The sequence below is a fragment of the Typopeltis vanoorti genome, chromosome 7 (genome assembly GCF_054136105.1).
Source record: "Typopeltis vanoorti isolate ZY-2024b chromosome 7, IOZ_Tvanoo_1.0, whole genome shotgun sequence".
In the NCBI taxonomy this organism is placed as follows: domain Eukaryota; kingdom Metazoa; phylum Arthropoda; class Arachnida; order Uropygi; family Thelyphonidae; genus Typopeltis; species Typopeltis vanoorti.
In genome coordinates, this window is record NC_143555.1 from 8,414,314 (window position 1) to 8,430,659 (window position 16,346).

Consider the following 16,346-nt stretch of genomic DNA (forward strand, 5'->3'; position numbering starts at 1 on the left):
GTATGCATGTCCTGGTACATGGCTCAATGATAACTCATTTTCTAACATCAACAGCACTCCACCTCCATTTTTTTCCATTTCTGTCTTCACAAAAAATATACCCTTCCATCTCTATATCTCTCAGAATGTCATCCTCGTCCTACTGTAATATTATGTGTAATTTGTTTATTTTATTATAATAATTAATTATCTCTTCATCAATATCTCGGCTGTTTCACCTTTGTATTAACTATATTTTTCTTCCGTTTTATCTTTCCTATGTGTGCTTTAACTTCTAACTCTCTGTTAAGTACTCTTTATTCTAACTTAAGCCAATTAATTTAGTCCCTGCTTGTGATCCCTTATACTTCCTTCAAGTATTAGTGCTGTTAGTGAAAAAGCCTCTAGAATAGGCAACTCACGGTTACAGTTAACTATTTCCCACGCGATATAATTCATTTGTTTTTTGACTGTGCCACCCTGATTTAATGTCATAACATAGAAAGAATAGTTATAACACTTACTGAATAGATCACTTTCTAAAATAATACCTTAAATAATCAGTTGTGGCAATTTCTCTAGTTTAAGCACACAGGTTCGGTTACTTTTGTGAGACAGTGCATTGGTCAAAGATCAGGTGCTAGTTTTAAACAAACAAAATATGTTTATTTTACCTTAAGCTCTATACAATATGATACACATTAAACAATTTCTCTCTAATGCCCATTTTTTAAACTTAAATTGTAACCTTACAATTTAGACCTGCAATTCACAATGCTTGAATAACTTGCTTTACAAGATCTAGGCAATTACTGGCTGTTACAATCAATATCATCGGCTAACATTTTTCTCAATAAATATACTAGCTAATTTTCAGCCTCAAATAGTTGTATAAGTCACTTCTTATAGTGACTTATACAACTATTTTAACAAAGCTACGTTCAGCAGACATACAATTCTTAATCACCATCTCAGCATTAATATATTAGAATCGACTCACAAATTCATAGAAACATATACAGTCCTACCAGTCTTGAAGATTTGTGGCAGTTCTGCTGACTGCTTTCCTCGGTCCTATTTCCTAGCCTTTGCTGAATGGCTTTTGGCAGGCATCCTGGTGTGTAGTCCTCTTCCAGGATTTTTAGCATAGCTCACCATCGGTTTTGGACCTATTGTTGGTGCCGCATATCTGGTCGCACGTGGCATGTTCCGCTACTGAAAATACATCTCCGTAGAATGATCTGCCTCTCCTGGGTTTTCCCCGTGCCTAGGGGTCATGATCCGATGACAAATACAGAGATCAGAGTGGGCCAAAGGACTGCAGCAAGATGAAAAAAAAAACCTCCCTTCTCCTCTAGGTTTTCTCAAGACCACTTTTATATGATTCAGAAGCTTCTTGTTTTTAGGTCGGAGACCTCAGAATCTTCTGTAAATAACTGACGTCACTGTTGACTTGACCTTCAGATTTGGCGGCAACAATCTCTACATCTGAATGACCTTCAATACCTTTGTTTACTTTCAAGTCGCCAACATAATCTTGTCTAATCCCCTTAACTTAAGGAAGAATTACTTTTAACATTCTGTTACATCAAATCAACATAATGCACAATTTTAACCTTTACAATATTTTTACAATTTGTGAACAATTTCTATATCATTCTTTTTGTTAGTTAGCTTTACACGTTTACAATCCGTACTTATTATTATTATTATTTCGGGCGACTCCAGGAGTCCTTAGACTCATCGAGGGAGGCCCTAAACATCATGTCCACACAACTATGCGATTACATTCTCACAGTATCTATCATACCTTGTCTTGAACTCGTTCACCGTCATAGCACCCACATCAGACTCTGGCAGCTTATTCCACTCATTTACCACTCTAAAAGTAAAGAACCCAGTTCTAACACCCCTGCTAACCACACTCTTGCCCAGCTTCCATAGGTGTCCCCTAGTTCTCCCACCACCAGTCCTGATCTCAAAAATATCCTCTGAATTAATCCTATAGAATCCCTTTAGCAATTTGAATGTCTCAATCATATCTCCCCTCCTCTGCCTATCAACTAGTTTCTGCAACCCACAAATCTTCAACCTGTTCTCATATGGTTCATTCCATAGACCTGTTATCATCTTAGTCACTTGCCTCGGGATCCTCTCCACCTAAAATAAAGTGAGCTGGACGTGATCTCCTTTAAAATACAGTAATTTACAATTTTGTTCTTTCCACATGAATTATGACCTCTGTAAAAATTGATGTCAGAAAATCTTTATATAAAATTTCACCACATCGAATTTTACACTACCATGTCTCACTTCTAATAATTTTTGGCTGAACAAACTTTATCAATGCAACAATTCAATTTTGTTCCCCTTGTTTCTGAGTCCTCTAGCATTTGTATACAAACATAAGAGTTCATTTCAGGAACTATAACAAGTTTCACTGATACCAATTATTAGATATTACTTCTATGCCTTCCTTGAGTTATTCCTCTCTTGCATTATTCATTTCAGCATCCTCTTCAAACAAAACTGTTTCCCCCTTACATTCCAGGCCATCCCATTTCTTTCTTATCTACTCACACTTTCACTTCTTCTTTGAGCATTGCGAGCCTCTGCTGCAAGCAGATCTGGTCATCCAGATTCTATGGTAGATAGGATCCAAAGGTGAATGAAAAAGATTGTCGCAGATCTATGGAATGCTCAATGCTCCCTGTGAGAATAGATTTAAGGTCTGTGGGCTTCAAAAACTAGTTTCTGAAGGATGGATGGATGAAAAAAGGGGTGATGATAGAATCACACAAGTTATTAAGGTGTTTTACAGGATTGACACTGAAGACATGGCAAGAAGGGAGAGAGAGAACAAGGAATCAGTCATGAAAATTGTATATACATCGCTAGCAAGGGAGTTATGACTAGATTTTTTTTGCTTGAAGGGTGGTAAATGGTGGAACTCATTCCATCCATTAAGCATCCTCCAATGAGTTGTCAGAGATGGTTGTGAATGCTTTGTCGGTGAATGAAATTAAGGAGAGGTTTAATAAGTATTGTGAGTAATAGCTAGTAATAATAATAATAGCTCTGGTCATGCCATCTTGAAATTTAATATCAGATTTCTCTCTAATATCATTTTTAATATGCGTCTAAGATTCATGCCAATCCATTCACTCCATTAATTTTAGCACAAAAACTTTCTCATGTGTAATCTCTAATTGAAAAATCTGAGACCACAATTTCCAAATAAACTTTAAAGTTCCATAAGTTAAAACTAGTTTGAAAACTATCTTGTATACTGCTGGTTTGATATTCTGATTGCTTTCTATCTTATTTCCTATTAATTTATTCATTTGATTTCCTCTCATACTAGCTTTGCTTATTCTGTTGTCTATTTACATATTTAATTTGCAATTATTATTATGTATATTTAAATAAATAAAGTATTTGTTTTTCTGCAGGTTCTCCACTGATAAGAATCTGATGTTTTTCTGTTATTGCCTATTTTCGCCATTTGTCTTTTTACTGTTTATATACTACTGAATTTGTCACAGTAATTCAACTTAGTCACCCCCCACCCCGAAGATGTACTGGATTCATATTATTAACATCTGACCCCCATGGAGCCAAAGGACTCATGATGGGAGGTCTATACTCCCTCATGCCAAAAGATCATTGAACGGTGCCTTGAACCCATTCATAGCTTCTGCACTCACTACTCTTTCAGGCAATGCATTGGGAATAATATCATCTGAGTGAAGTACAGACTTAAGTTGAATATTTTTTAGTTTGATATCAGATTTAACAAGATTCCTTCGTAACGTATGGGATGAATAACATCCATTTAGATTATTCATCATCTACACAGATGATTTATTTTCATAGTTTTGGTCTTTTTATTGTTGATTTTCACCAAATCCATTACAGCAATTATTTATTCAAATCTTTAAAGGTACCTGTGGCATAACTATAAACAACAAATTACACAATAACCACAGTAATTAACTTTAATGGAAGTACAGATATTTTGTACTGAAAATTGTACAAGTACATCATCAGTGTGTAGAAACAAGCAAACCAAAGAACAGGAACACGAGGTACATACAAATCAGTTTACCAATTAAAGAAGGTTGTTGCGAGCTAGAAATGAATATTAATAACTATTATAATACAGCTATATTGCCTGCTTCAGTTTAGGAGTGCCCCTGTTTAAATGTCAAGGGAGAGACATTAATAAATATTAATAAATAATATTAAACCGTTTTTGATGTTTACATAAAATGAGAATCTCCCAAACCTTTTTTTTTTTGGGGGGGGGGGGAGAAATGTTCCGATTCGGATAAGGCTGATATAAAAGAAGGTCTTCGCAACTTGATAGTAACTGTACACTTCTTTTACATTTGACTAACCTTGCACTACATAAATCACCAAAACTTCCAAAAAATCAACCTCTACAACTCTAAATTCTGACATTCAAACCGTTTCTCAAAGGATTTTGAATAACTCTTTTAATTTCAATGCTAGTAAAACTTAATCCTATTTTATTTCTCATAAAAGATAAAAAAAAGTAAAAAATAAAATAACATTCTTCCAGTCTTACTTCTGACTACACTGATAGCTCTAGACAATTTAATTTAATCTATACAAATCACAAATCTGTCCAATCGTTGTATACTGTTCTCAAATTTCATTAGGTTTCCCTAAGACCTTTATAAAGATGTTTAACTCAGTACAAGAGAGAGAAATCAGTTTGATTAATGATTCATCTGTCAATGCCAGTTCACACCACACTCACTTTTACAGAGATGTTCAGGATGTTTGCATGTTCTACAAATATTTCTATCCCTGGATGGAAAAAATGTGTAACAGCTATTCAACATCCTCTTCAGAGTTCAACTCTAAACTTACAGATTGAATTTTCTTCCCTTTCATTCATTCCTACTACCTCTGTCCTTTGGATAGACTTTCCTCTTATGCATTTCTCAGAGTATAGTCTACATGTCTTCAAGTCCACTGTTATCAATTTTCTTCTTTCTTAACTTTCTGAACATCCATGGTATTAATGTACCATAGTCTGAACAACTTCTAATGGATAGGATTATCACAATATCAGAAATAAAAATATTAAAACTCAGTTCTTTGTTTTATGAAAATTGTGCTATACTCCTGAATAATATTAAATCTTCAGATTTAACTAAACTGAATGAGTTACTACTGTGTGCTTGTTATAAAGACAAGAAATAAGAGTACAAAAACTGAAACAGAGAAAGCATTGTCTGCATTCTGAATGGTGAGATGTTGAACAAATGAAACATTTCAATTACTTAGACAAAATTTTTTGTGAAGATGACAAATTAATATGAAAATAGATAAAACAATAAGCAAAACAGTATAATGGGAACACAGACGAATAAATTTATATGGAATAAGAGAGAAAGCTGCAAAAAGACCAAGTTACCAGTGTACGAGTCACTGGTCATGTATATTGATAACTTATGGATCTGAAAGTTGGGATGGAATAAAACAATTACTACAGATTCAGAGACTACAGACCATACATTAAAGGAATCAATACGAGAGCAAAGAGGAAATTGAAAGTTTATTTTTCACTTGGTTAGAATATAATAAATTTAGTTTAATCCTTTATCCAAGTGTGGGCAAACAAAGTTTGCACCTGAAAGTATCTTCAGGACTGGGGTAAGGTGATGCAACACCAGGATGACTCCTTGCAAAGGTGGAGCAAGCTGCTACCATGCCTATCTCAGTATCTCCCATAATGCAAAACACATCTCCTTGCGGATATGTCTAATGTTATGCATTAAGGAAAGGGCTACTACCCAGACTAGTTTTGCCCTTTATTGAGGTCTCTTCAGTGGCAGCCAGGCCCAAGTGGAGATACCAGCCAGAAGCATTAGTAAGGTCATCTCTACCTATATATGCCAAATGGTGTGCCACCTTTTTAATAAATTACTCTGGACTTAGAGAAAGATGTTGAAAGTTTATTTTTCACTTGGTTAGAATATAATAAATTTAGTTTAATCCTTTATCCAAGTGTGGGCAAACAAAGTTTGCACCTGAAAGTATCTTCAGGACTGGGGTAAGGTGGTGCAACACCAGAACAACTCCTTGCAAAGGTGGAGCAAGCTGCTACCACTCCAGAGTAATTTATTAAAAAAGGTGGCACACCATTTGGCAACTCCTATAGGTAGAGATGACCTTGCTAATGCTTCTGGCTGGTATCTCCACTTGGGCCTGGCTCCCGCTGAAGAGACCTCAATAAAGGTCGAAACTAGTCTGGGTAGTGGCCCTTTCCTTAATGCATAACATTAGACATATCCGCAAGGAGATGTGTTTTGCATTATGGGAGATACTGAGATAGGAGTGGTAGCAGCTTGCTCCACCTTTGCAAGGAGTCATCCTGGTGTTGAACCACCTTACCCCAGTCCTGAAGATACTTTCAGGCACAAACTTTGTTTGCCCACACTTGGATAAAGGATTAAACTAAATTTATTATAAGCAAAGCGGAAAATTCATGGAGTAATATGAGTGTAGGCAAAGCTAATTTTTAAAGTAGTAATATCACTTAAATTGAGAGTAGAGGTGAGCAAAACAGATGTTTGATACCGAATATAAGATATGACGATATTGGCAACCTGAGAAATACCAAATTAATTTAGAAGAAAACAGATGATAACTTGCTGGTAATGAAGTAACCTTAATTGCATAGTTGCAAATTGAGGTTGCAACTATGCAACTGCAAATGATTATGGGGATGATTCTTGGGATTTACACTTAAATTTTCTTGCTAAAAGCAATAAAATCTCACCAACAATTTTTTTATATATATCCCTAGAAAGATCTGAACGATTTTTCTCAATTCAATCTTTACTCTTCCATAAGTAGTTCTGGTATTACATAAAAAATTTTTTCTAGTATTTTAGAATCTTTCCTCTAGTATCTGTCTATCACAATAGTGCTAATAAACCCATTCACCTACCCATCCGACCTTTATCGGCTATTGTCTCTGATGGGCTACATGGTCTCAACACATCTTCTAAAACAGTGCTTCCCAAACTTATGGATGCCAAGGCCCCCCTTTGGAAAAATGAAAATATTTCACGGCCCCATTGAAAAAAAAATCGTAATACAGACATATTAAATTAAGGGGATAAAAATCCCTTATTATTTTACAGCCAGTATGCGAAAATTTTTCGCATACTGGCTGTAAAATAATAAGGGATTTTTATCCCCTTAATTTAATTTAATTTAGTTCGCCAGAAAAAAATAGCCGTTTGGATTTTCATCTTATAATAATATTATAATAATATATGTCTGTATTAACTATACAGACATATTATTATAATATTTATTGTATTTATATTCAATATAATTTATATTCAAGATTTTGCATTTGTAATCTTTTTTGTGCTTCTTATCAATACCTTTGAAATGAAACATATGAATAAGCATATATTTACTAATATTCATTCAGCACCGAAATACACAAGAAGCAAAATTTCTGAACCAACATCAATGTGTGATTTTTTCCATTAAAATATAAAAAAAGAACAAAAAAGAAATAATAAACTATAAAAATTAAACATGTTTCTTTTAAGATTAAAAAAAATCTCCTTAGTCTTAAAACATTTTAAATTTGTTTTCATTATTTCACGGCCCCTTCAACAAAACTTACAGCCTCCAAGGGGCCGCGGCCCACAGTTTGGGAAGTGCAGTTTTAAAACATATATATTCTTGTGTTTTTATTTTGTTAACCTATCTTCTGATGTTACTAATATCAGTAGTTTCTATGCTAAACATGAATAGTTTTAATAAATTTATATTGACTTTTCCTTTGATTTGACTAGGAACTCAATGATGATCTGATGAAACATACATACATCACCTAGCATAGTCAATGTTAAAAACCTGAAAAATAAAAAAATAAAGAAAATTATTTATTTTATAGAAAAGATCGTTTAAAGCTTTTACAACATTTGCAATTTAAATGCAACAGGCACTGCTTTTCAGCCCAATTTCTTACATATAAAATTGCAATCGCGGAGAAAAAAAGAATTTATGTTAATCTAATATAATCACAGTACACACCTTTAGCATTTTGACTATCTGAGCTATGTGAATCACCAGAATCTGAACTACAAGAATGTGAAGTACTTTCTGATAACTTGGACTTTTCATAAGAATGTTGAGGAACCACTTGTTTTTGCTTTGCTCCCAGAAAGCGCCTTTTCCTGGATGTACTTATCAGACCTCTAAGTCCTTATGAAACATCAAGAAAATATATTCACTGGTGTAAATGCAAGAAACCTTTGGAAACATTTATAGCTATTAAATAAACATGATAACTATTAAAATAAGGAGTTTTCATGTGTTTTACTAAATAATTTAAGCATTAACACATCAAAAAATAAGAACATGATAAGAAATGCAACAATAACATACAACTGTAATGTTGCAAATGGATAGGATGAATTCTACTCTTAACCTAGTTATATCAACATGCTGGCATTATAGCTAACAAGTTTATTCTTTTCTGTAATATTATCATTTCAAAATAAGAAGTTTCGACACTTCTAATTTTTTTTTTTACAAAATTAACATTCATATAATTGGAAAATATATTAGTATACTAGATCTACCTGCCTAAATATCAACTACACCGCAAAGTGAGTGCATATGTTACAAAAATAAGCAAATTTCTAGAAGTATTAACATGTTTTCATATTTCTCTGGTTTGGCTTAGTTGATATAAATCATTCTTTACTCTTTTTGCTCAGGAAGGAATGCACAGTCTACTAAACTATGTACAAATTACAGGTAACCCTCATATAACGGGGTTTCAATATAACGTGGTCTACAAATTGTAGTAACCCTTGTACAACGCAGTTCGATTTAACACGTTCTACAAATCATAGAAACCCTTTATCTTTTCATATAATTTTTGCCATGCAACTTAAAAATCAAATTTTATCTTCTTTAAATTTGCATCTGCCCATATCGCACATGTAGTAATAAGTAGCAAATTTATATTAGGGGAAATACTCTTTAGCATGCATATACGTCAATTGTTTACTGTATAAAGTGCTTATTGTTGAAAATTGTGTTCATTTTCTGCCAGGAAATCGCATTAAAAATCATAACTATGTTGATCTCAAGCTGAGCATTTTATTTTCTGTTGAGTTATATACAATATGTAATGCTTTTTTTTATGTAAAAAATTTATTTTTATAATAATGGCCACTTCAACCATAAGGGATTTGCCTTATGGTTTGAAAATGAAATTAGTGAATTAATTGATGGGGAAGCAAATTTAAATGAGGAGGAACTGGTACAATTAATAGATGGCATCAAACCAAATGGCGGGGAAAGTTCTGCCAAAGATTCTGATTGTGATGAATCCATTCAAGAATTCAGTTTAAAGAAATTAGCAGAGGGATTGGACTTGGCAGGAGAGTTAGGAATTTATTTTATGGATAATGATCCCTCAATAGCATGCTCCGGAAAATTCACGAGACGAGTGGATATTTGTTTAGCTCCATATTATGAACTTAATAAAAAAATTGCATAGTGGTAAGCAAGGTCTTATTACTGACTTCTTGATAACTAAACCAGCCGAAGTATGCAATGAGAATTATACAAATCATGTCCAAGAGATTTCAAGTGATGACAATGTCCGGACACTGGTAAATAAAGAACATCTACAAAATATTAGTTTTGAAGACAGCAATGATGATTAAAATATGCATTTTATTTTACCTAAAACATTTATGCATTATGTGCAAGTTTACGTAATTTTTGTAAGTTTATTCTATGTATCTGTTTCATAGTTTATATGTTTTCTTAACTTACATGAATTACTTGAGTTAAATAAAAATAATTTTTATTTAATTCTTCATCTTCTTGGATATGTCATTGTTTATATAATTAAAAAAAAAAAAAACATTTCAGAACATAACCCTAGTTTTTCTATGTGATCCAAGTCTTGCATAACTCGATTTATACAACAAGGCATTTCTGTGGAACCTAACATCTGCGTTATATGAGGGTTGCCTGTATTAGTATGTGTAAATGAAAATAAATATAGTGTTAATAACATGGATTATGCAGCATAATTAGTGTGTATTTTTACTTATATTCATACTGCTATTACTTATTACTGTTCATTATTATGAAATCTAGTAATATAATAATAGCAAAAAAGTGAAGTGCCATTCTTAATAAATAAACTGGCACCAAACATGTTGCTCAGTTATTGTTATTTTATTTATTTATTATTATTTTTTTTAATGACAATTATTTACACAGATTCATAAAGGAGTTGTTATAGGTGTTTAAAAAGCAAATAGCATACTTTAGAACATGCTTGTTGGTGTTAGCATTGCTAAATTGAATAACTAGTAAGGCTCAGAAGACTGTAGGCTAAATGAATAAAAGCTTGTAGGAAAAAAGAGGTTATGCTAGGTCAGCCCAATATTGGATTACAGCTCTCAACTTGTGCTGTCTGAAATGTTTTCCTACCACAGAGATTTCTCATGGATACTGAGAGAACTAAAGATATTCAGAGAACAATCATTAAATGCATGCAAGGACTATATCCTGATAGTTATGATACTTAGCTGGTTGTTTTAGGTTGTTTCATTTTCAATGTGAGACCAAAGCCCTGCTTACTCAATGCCTGAAGTGACTTGAAAGAGTCTCTTGTTAGTCCTCTAGAACAGGGTTTCTGGATTACATAAAAAAAAAAATAATAATAAATATATAATCCAGAAATCCTGTTCTAGAGGACAAACTTGCTCATTGCCACTTCAGGCAATGAGTAAGCAGGGCTTTGGTCTCACACTGAAAAATGAAACTCATCTTCCACCTGAAACAACCAGCTAAGTATCATAACTATCAGGATACAGTCCTTGCAAGCATTTAATAATTGTTCTCTGAATATCTTTAGTTCTCTCAGTGTCCATGAGAAATCTCTGTGGTAAAAAAATATACAAAATAAAAATAGAAAAAATTCTTAATCCACCAATGGTACTAATGTAGTAGAGGTTTACAACACCTTTTATGGATGAAAGTCACTGAAAAAAAAAAAAAAAAAAAAAAAAAAAGAAGAAAGAAAGAAAGAAAAAACCTACTACTTCTTCGTCATGCATTAGATATAATATCCGTTGCGACCAAGACACTTCATCTTCTTTAATAGTATCTTTTAATCTTTTTCTAGGGTTTTCCTGTTCTCTTATTCTTTGGTTTCCAGCTATAGACTTGCTTTATTATTCTATCTTCACTTCTTTTCTTATATCTATATATATTTTTTTTATTTTATCTAGTTTTATTTACTATTTATCTTAATATATTTATCTAGTTTTATTTACTATTTTTCTTAACATATTCATTTCACCTGTGTTTAACATTTGTCTTGTTTTGTAGTGTCTGGTCATGTTTCCGCATTATATATCATAATAGGCCTGATTACTGCTCTATAAATTCTATTTTTGTCTCTACTCTAAGATGTTTATTTTTTCATTCAAGTATCCTGATATTCTTGCAGCTTTTGCAACCTGCTCTCTGACTTCTAGATGTGGCCTTCCTTCCCAGTTCAGATGCATATCTAAACAGTTGCAATTTGTTATTTGTTCAATAATAGTACCTTCCAATTCTAATTTGCATCTTTGTGGTTCTTGTGATATTGTCATACATTTTGTTTTAGTTTTTGATATCTTCATATTATATAATTTTGCTGCTTTATTAAATGTATATAGTAATATTTGTAGCTGAGTTTCATTTTCTGCAATTAATAGTACATCATCCACATAACATATAGTTCTTATTATTCTATTATTTATTTTCACTCCTGTATTTTGTATTTTATTAACTTTTTATATTATTTAATCCATTATTATACTGAATATTGTTGGACTTAAAGAGTCTCCTTGTCTGATGCCATTACTAATTTGTATCTCTTTACTTATTTTTCCTTGTGTTTTTATTACACAGCTATTGTTATCATATATTTCTTTAATTATTTGTATTGTGTTATATTTCTATTACATCTTGAATTAATATTCTGTCAATTGTTTTTTCCAGGTCTATAAAGCATATAAAGAGTTTCTTATTGTTATTCAAATTAAGTGGATAATGAATCCAACATTATTTCAAAGCCGAATAGAGAAACTACACCCCCCTCCCCATAATGTATAACATCATACATGTCTGCTAGGAGATGTGTTTTACATTATGGGAAATATTAAAAATAGTGATCGGTTCTTACTCCACCTTTACTACGAGTTACCTTGTCATAAAAGGTTTGCTTATGCTTGAATCCACCAAAACTTTTATAGTTTTTATATTTGGCACGAAACTCTTGTCTTGTAGTTTCTCTATTCGGCTTTGAAATAATGTTGGATTCAATATCCACTTAATTTGAATAATTTTGCATTGCCGAAGTGAAGCCTTTTGGCTCTCTTTTTTCAGTAGTTTCTTATTGTATTCTATTGTTTTCTCTATCAATTGTCTGATTATGAATATTGCATCTGTACATAATCTATCTTCACTGAAAACTTGTTCATCTGATAGATTAATTTTCTTTATTTTATTATTTTATTATTTAGGATTCTTGTTAGTATTTTTAATGAGGTATTTAATATTATCCCTCTATAATTTTCTGGTTTTTTTTTTTTATCTCCTTTTTTAATTATTGGTATTGTTATACTTTTTTTCCATTCTTCTTCTTCTTATTATTATTATAAAAAAAATGCAATTAATTTAACAGAAAAAAGAAAGAAAAGTAATGTTTACAAATTAGACTGAGGATTAAATAACAAAGACAGCTGAATGTCTTAAGCTTCTGTGATTTGGATTTATGTTAGCAGACTGCTGGTATTAGCTATACAGTAACAAAAATAATAAACTGATACTGATTACTTCTTAATCCTTTCTGACCTGAATTTTTTTTTTTTTCAAGTGAAAAAATTTTTTCTTTCTATTTATTTTGCCTTTAGGTCTAAAAAAGCAAGAGTATCAAGTATTTTTCTGGAAAATACATTTCAGGATAGGAATTCTGACCGACTGATTCAGTAGCAAATATTCAACTTCTGAGCTTATACTCTATGATCCAATATATGCATATTATTCTACTAAGTCATAAAAACCGATATTGGTAAGATTTATACGTATAATACATACCTGTTATTATATTAAAAAAATGGAACTATGACATACGATACCAATTGGAATCATTCGCCACATAATATTGGCTACGAAAGCCAAGACAGTTAGTGATTCCAATTGGAATCGCTAGGGCAGAAAGGGTTAAATGTGCCAAGTTTCACATATCTTGTAGTGTGATTATTTAGGAGAAATATTCAACTAAGAATGTTAATATCAGTAGCAAATGTAACATTCAAACAATGGTAAAGGAATGAAGAGAAGGATAGATGATTAATTAGTACAACAATTATATGTACACAGTAATATCATAAACATGCAACACTCTAATGGTGTAAAGCATAATATCGTTGGCCACATGATTGAGATGCTTGATGTGAGAGAAGCAGATCTCATGAAAATTCACTCCTTGATTTTTATTACTTTGGGATGAGATGCATATTTCACAAGGGATACCCATAACAAAACTAATAATCAAGTAAAAGGGCAATGCAACTGATTCAAGGAAATTACTAATTGTCTGATATCCAAATACTTATTAATTAGGAGAAATTACAGGGCTGCAAAAATACACAAGTTTAATGTTTATTTATCCCCCATTGAGGATGCCAGGAAATCACCCATCCCCGTTCCATTTATTAAAGTTACTAGCTACATGATTTTTTTTTTTTTAATGTTGTTCCCTCCCAAGAAAGGTTATTTGTAAACCTATAGTACATTTTGTACCATGGGCAGACAAGGAATATTTCCCTACCCCTATTTTTATCAGTTATATATATTTTGTATTTTTCATTTATTTTTTATACAGTCTGGAAATTCTGCTCTAGAGACCAAACAAGGAACTTCTTCAAGCCACTTCAGGAACTCCAATAAGCGGGTGGTGGTCTCACGCTGGGTGATAGCATTCATCTTCCACCTAAAGACCATCACAAGCATTCATACCTATGGTGGGATTCAAACCCATGCTCTGCTGGTTGGAGAGCAGGTACGCCAACCACGGTCAACCAGGCTACCTTAGCGTAAACAAAAAAGAGTACACAGAATCTTATGGGAAGAATTTTTCATCTCAGCGAGAAGACAAAGAATTTAATATCAGACCCTGCTGACTAGGGTTGATACTGTGTGTTGATTGATAAAATGTTACCAGAAACACGGCTTTAACAAGAACTATATCTCTGATTGTTACTCCTCAACCATCCAACTGTGGCACCACATGAAAACACTCAACAATACAGTGGTACCAATAAAGCCTTAAAATTCAAATAGGGTTGTTTCATATCTCCACCAAACCAATGGCTTTGGGTTTAATTTGAAAAGGATGTCAGCTTCTAGTTTTTCCATGAACAGATCAGCACGCGGGGGGGGGTGATAAGGGACTGCCCATGGCTAAGCCATCAAATTGTTCGTATATTGTGTCATTCACTTTGAAATAATTTGATTTGAAGCAATGACGAAAAGGCTAAGCTGTGTCATGTGTAATAGAGATTGTCCAGGATATTGATGACTTCTTTAACTGGTACATTGGTAAATAAAGACAACCACGTCTAAAATTTAATATCAGACCCTGCTGACTAGGGTTGATACTGTGTGTTGATTGATAAAATGTTACCAGAAACACGGCTTTAACAAGAACTATATCTCTGATTGTTACTCCTCAACCATCCAACTGTGGCACCACATGAAAACACTCAACAATACAGTGGTACCAATAAAGCCTTAAAATTCAAATAGGGTTGTTTCATATCTCCACCAAACCAATGGCTTTGGGTTTAATTTGAAAAGGATGTCAGCTTCTAGTTTTTCCATGAACAGATCAGCACGCGGGGGGGGGGGGGTGTGATAAGGGACTGCCCATGGCTAAGCCATCAAATTGTTCGTATATTGTGTCATTCACTTTGAAATAATTTGATTTGAAGCAATGACGAAAAGGCTAAGCTGTGTCATGTGTAATAGAGATTGTCCAGGATATTGATGACTTCTTTAACTGGTACATTGGTAAATAAAGACAACCACGTCTAAGCTTGTGAGAATGTCTGTTTTTAAGATGGAGATGCTTTTAATTTTTCAGTCAAATGATTAGAATTCTTTATGAAGGAATCTGATTTTTTTGTATCTTCTTTCAATAGACAGGCTAGATGTTTAGCTAATAGATATGTATGAGAATTTCTTCCGTCAATAATCTGGAGGGGAACTCCAATTTTGTGCACTTTTGGGGCACCATATAAGCATAGCCTCAGTGGGTGTTGAGATTTCAGACTTCGTTGTAAGTCTACAGACCAACTTGTCATATTCCGTAATAGGTTATTAGTCTCTTTTTGATTTTTTAAAGTTGGATCGAAATCTAACACACGATACGCTGATGTGTCTGAAACTAACTCTGTGATCTTTGTTATGTAATCTTTGGTGTTCAAGATGACTGTCAAGTTGCTCTTATCTGCTTTTAGGATGATTATATTTTTGTTCTTCTTTAGGTTTGAGAGAGCTTTCTTTTCAATCAGATATTACTTACTATTGTTTCCAGAAATAAAGAGAGTGCTTTTTCTATGTAGCTAATAATATCAATCTTTGGGATGTGATCTGGAGTGACGAGTGATAGCAAAGTTGAAACCTTTCTTAAGTATGTCGGCTTCTGGTTTTGATAATGTATGGTCTGAAAGATTGAAAATAACTTTTTCATCAAAAAGACTGTCTTGAGTTGTATTTTCTTTCATAAAGTCTATCGAAATTTTTAATGAGATTTTTTACTGGTTTTACGATTTTAATTTGAGATTTTACAAAAATCTCAAATTTAAAAATTCGATAGACTTTATGAAAGAAAATACAACTCAAGACAGAGTCTCCCTGATGAAAAAGTTATTTTCAATCTTTCAGACCATACATTATCAAAACCAGAAGCCGACATACTTAAGAAAGGTTTCAACTTCGCTATCACTCCAGATCACATCCCAAAGATTGATATTATTAGCAACATGGAAAAATCACTCTCTTCATTTCCAGAAACAATAGCAACTAATATACGATTAAAAGGCACTATTATTCTTTCAACTTCAAAACCACCAAACCTCAATATAACTCTCGTGGAAAGGCTTAGACGTTGGTTATACATTCTTACTAAATAGCTTAAGGAAATTACAACGTACAATAGAATATACATTAAAATAAATTTTAATACACTTCCAAAATTTCGGCAACGTCACGTT

The 16,346-nt window shown here is 32.8% G+C and overlaps 1 protein-coding gene across 1 annotated transcript in view; it reads right to left on the minus strand.

The window, feature by feature from the left end:
* LOC150104474 (uncharacterized) overlaps positions 1–16,346 on the minus strand; it is a 291,911-nt gene that overhangs the window by 40,582 nt on the left and 234,983 nt on the right. Inside the window, exon 10 of the mRNA XM_090395559.1 lies at positions 8,077–8,247. Coding sequence (XP_090251685.1) covers positions 8,077–8,247 — 171 coding nt within the window. The remainder of the gene's footprint in view (positions 1–8,076; positions 8,248–16,346) is intronic.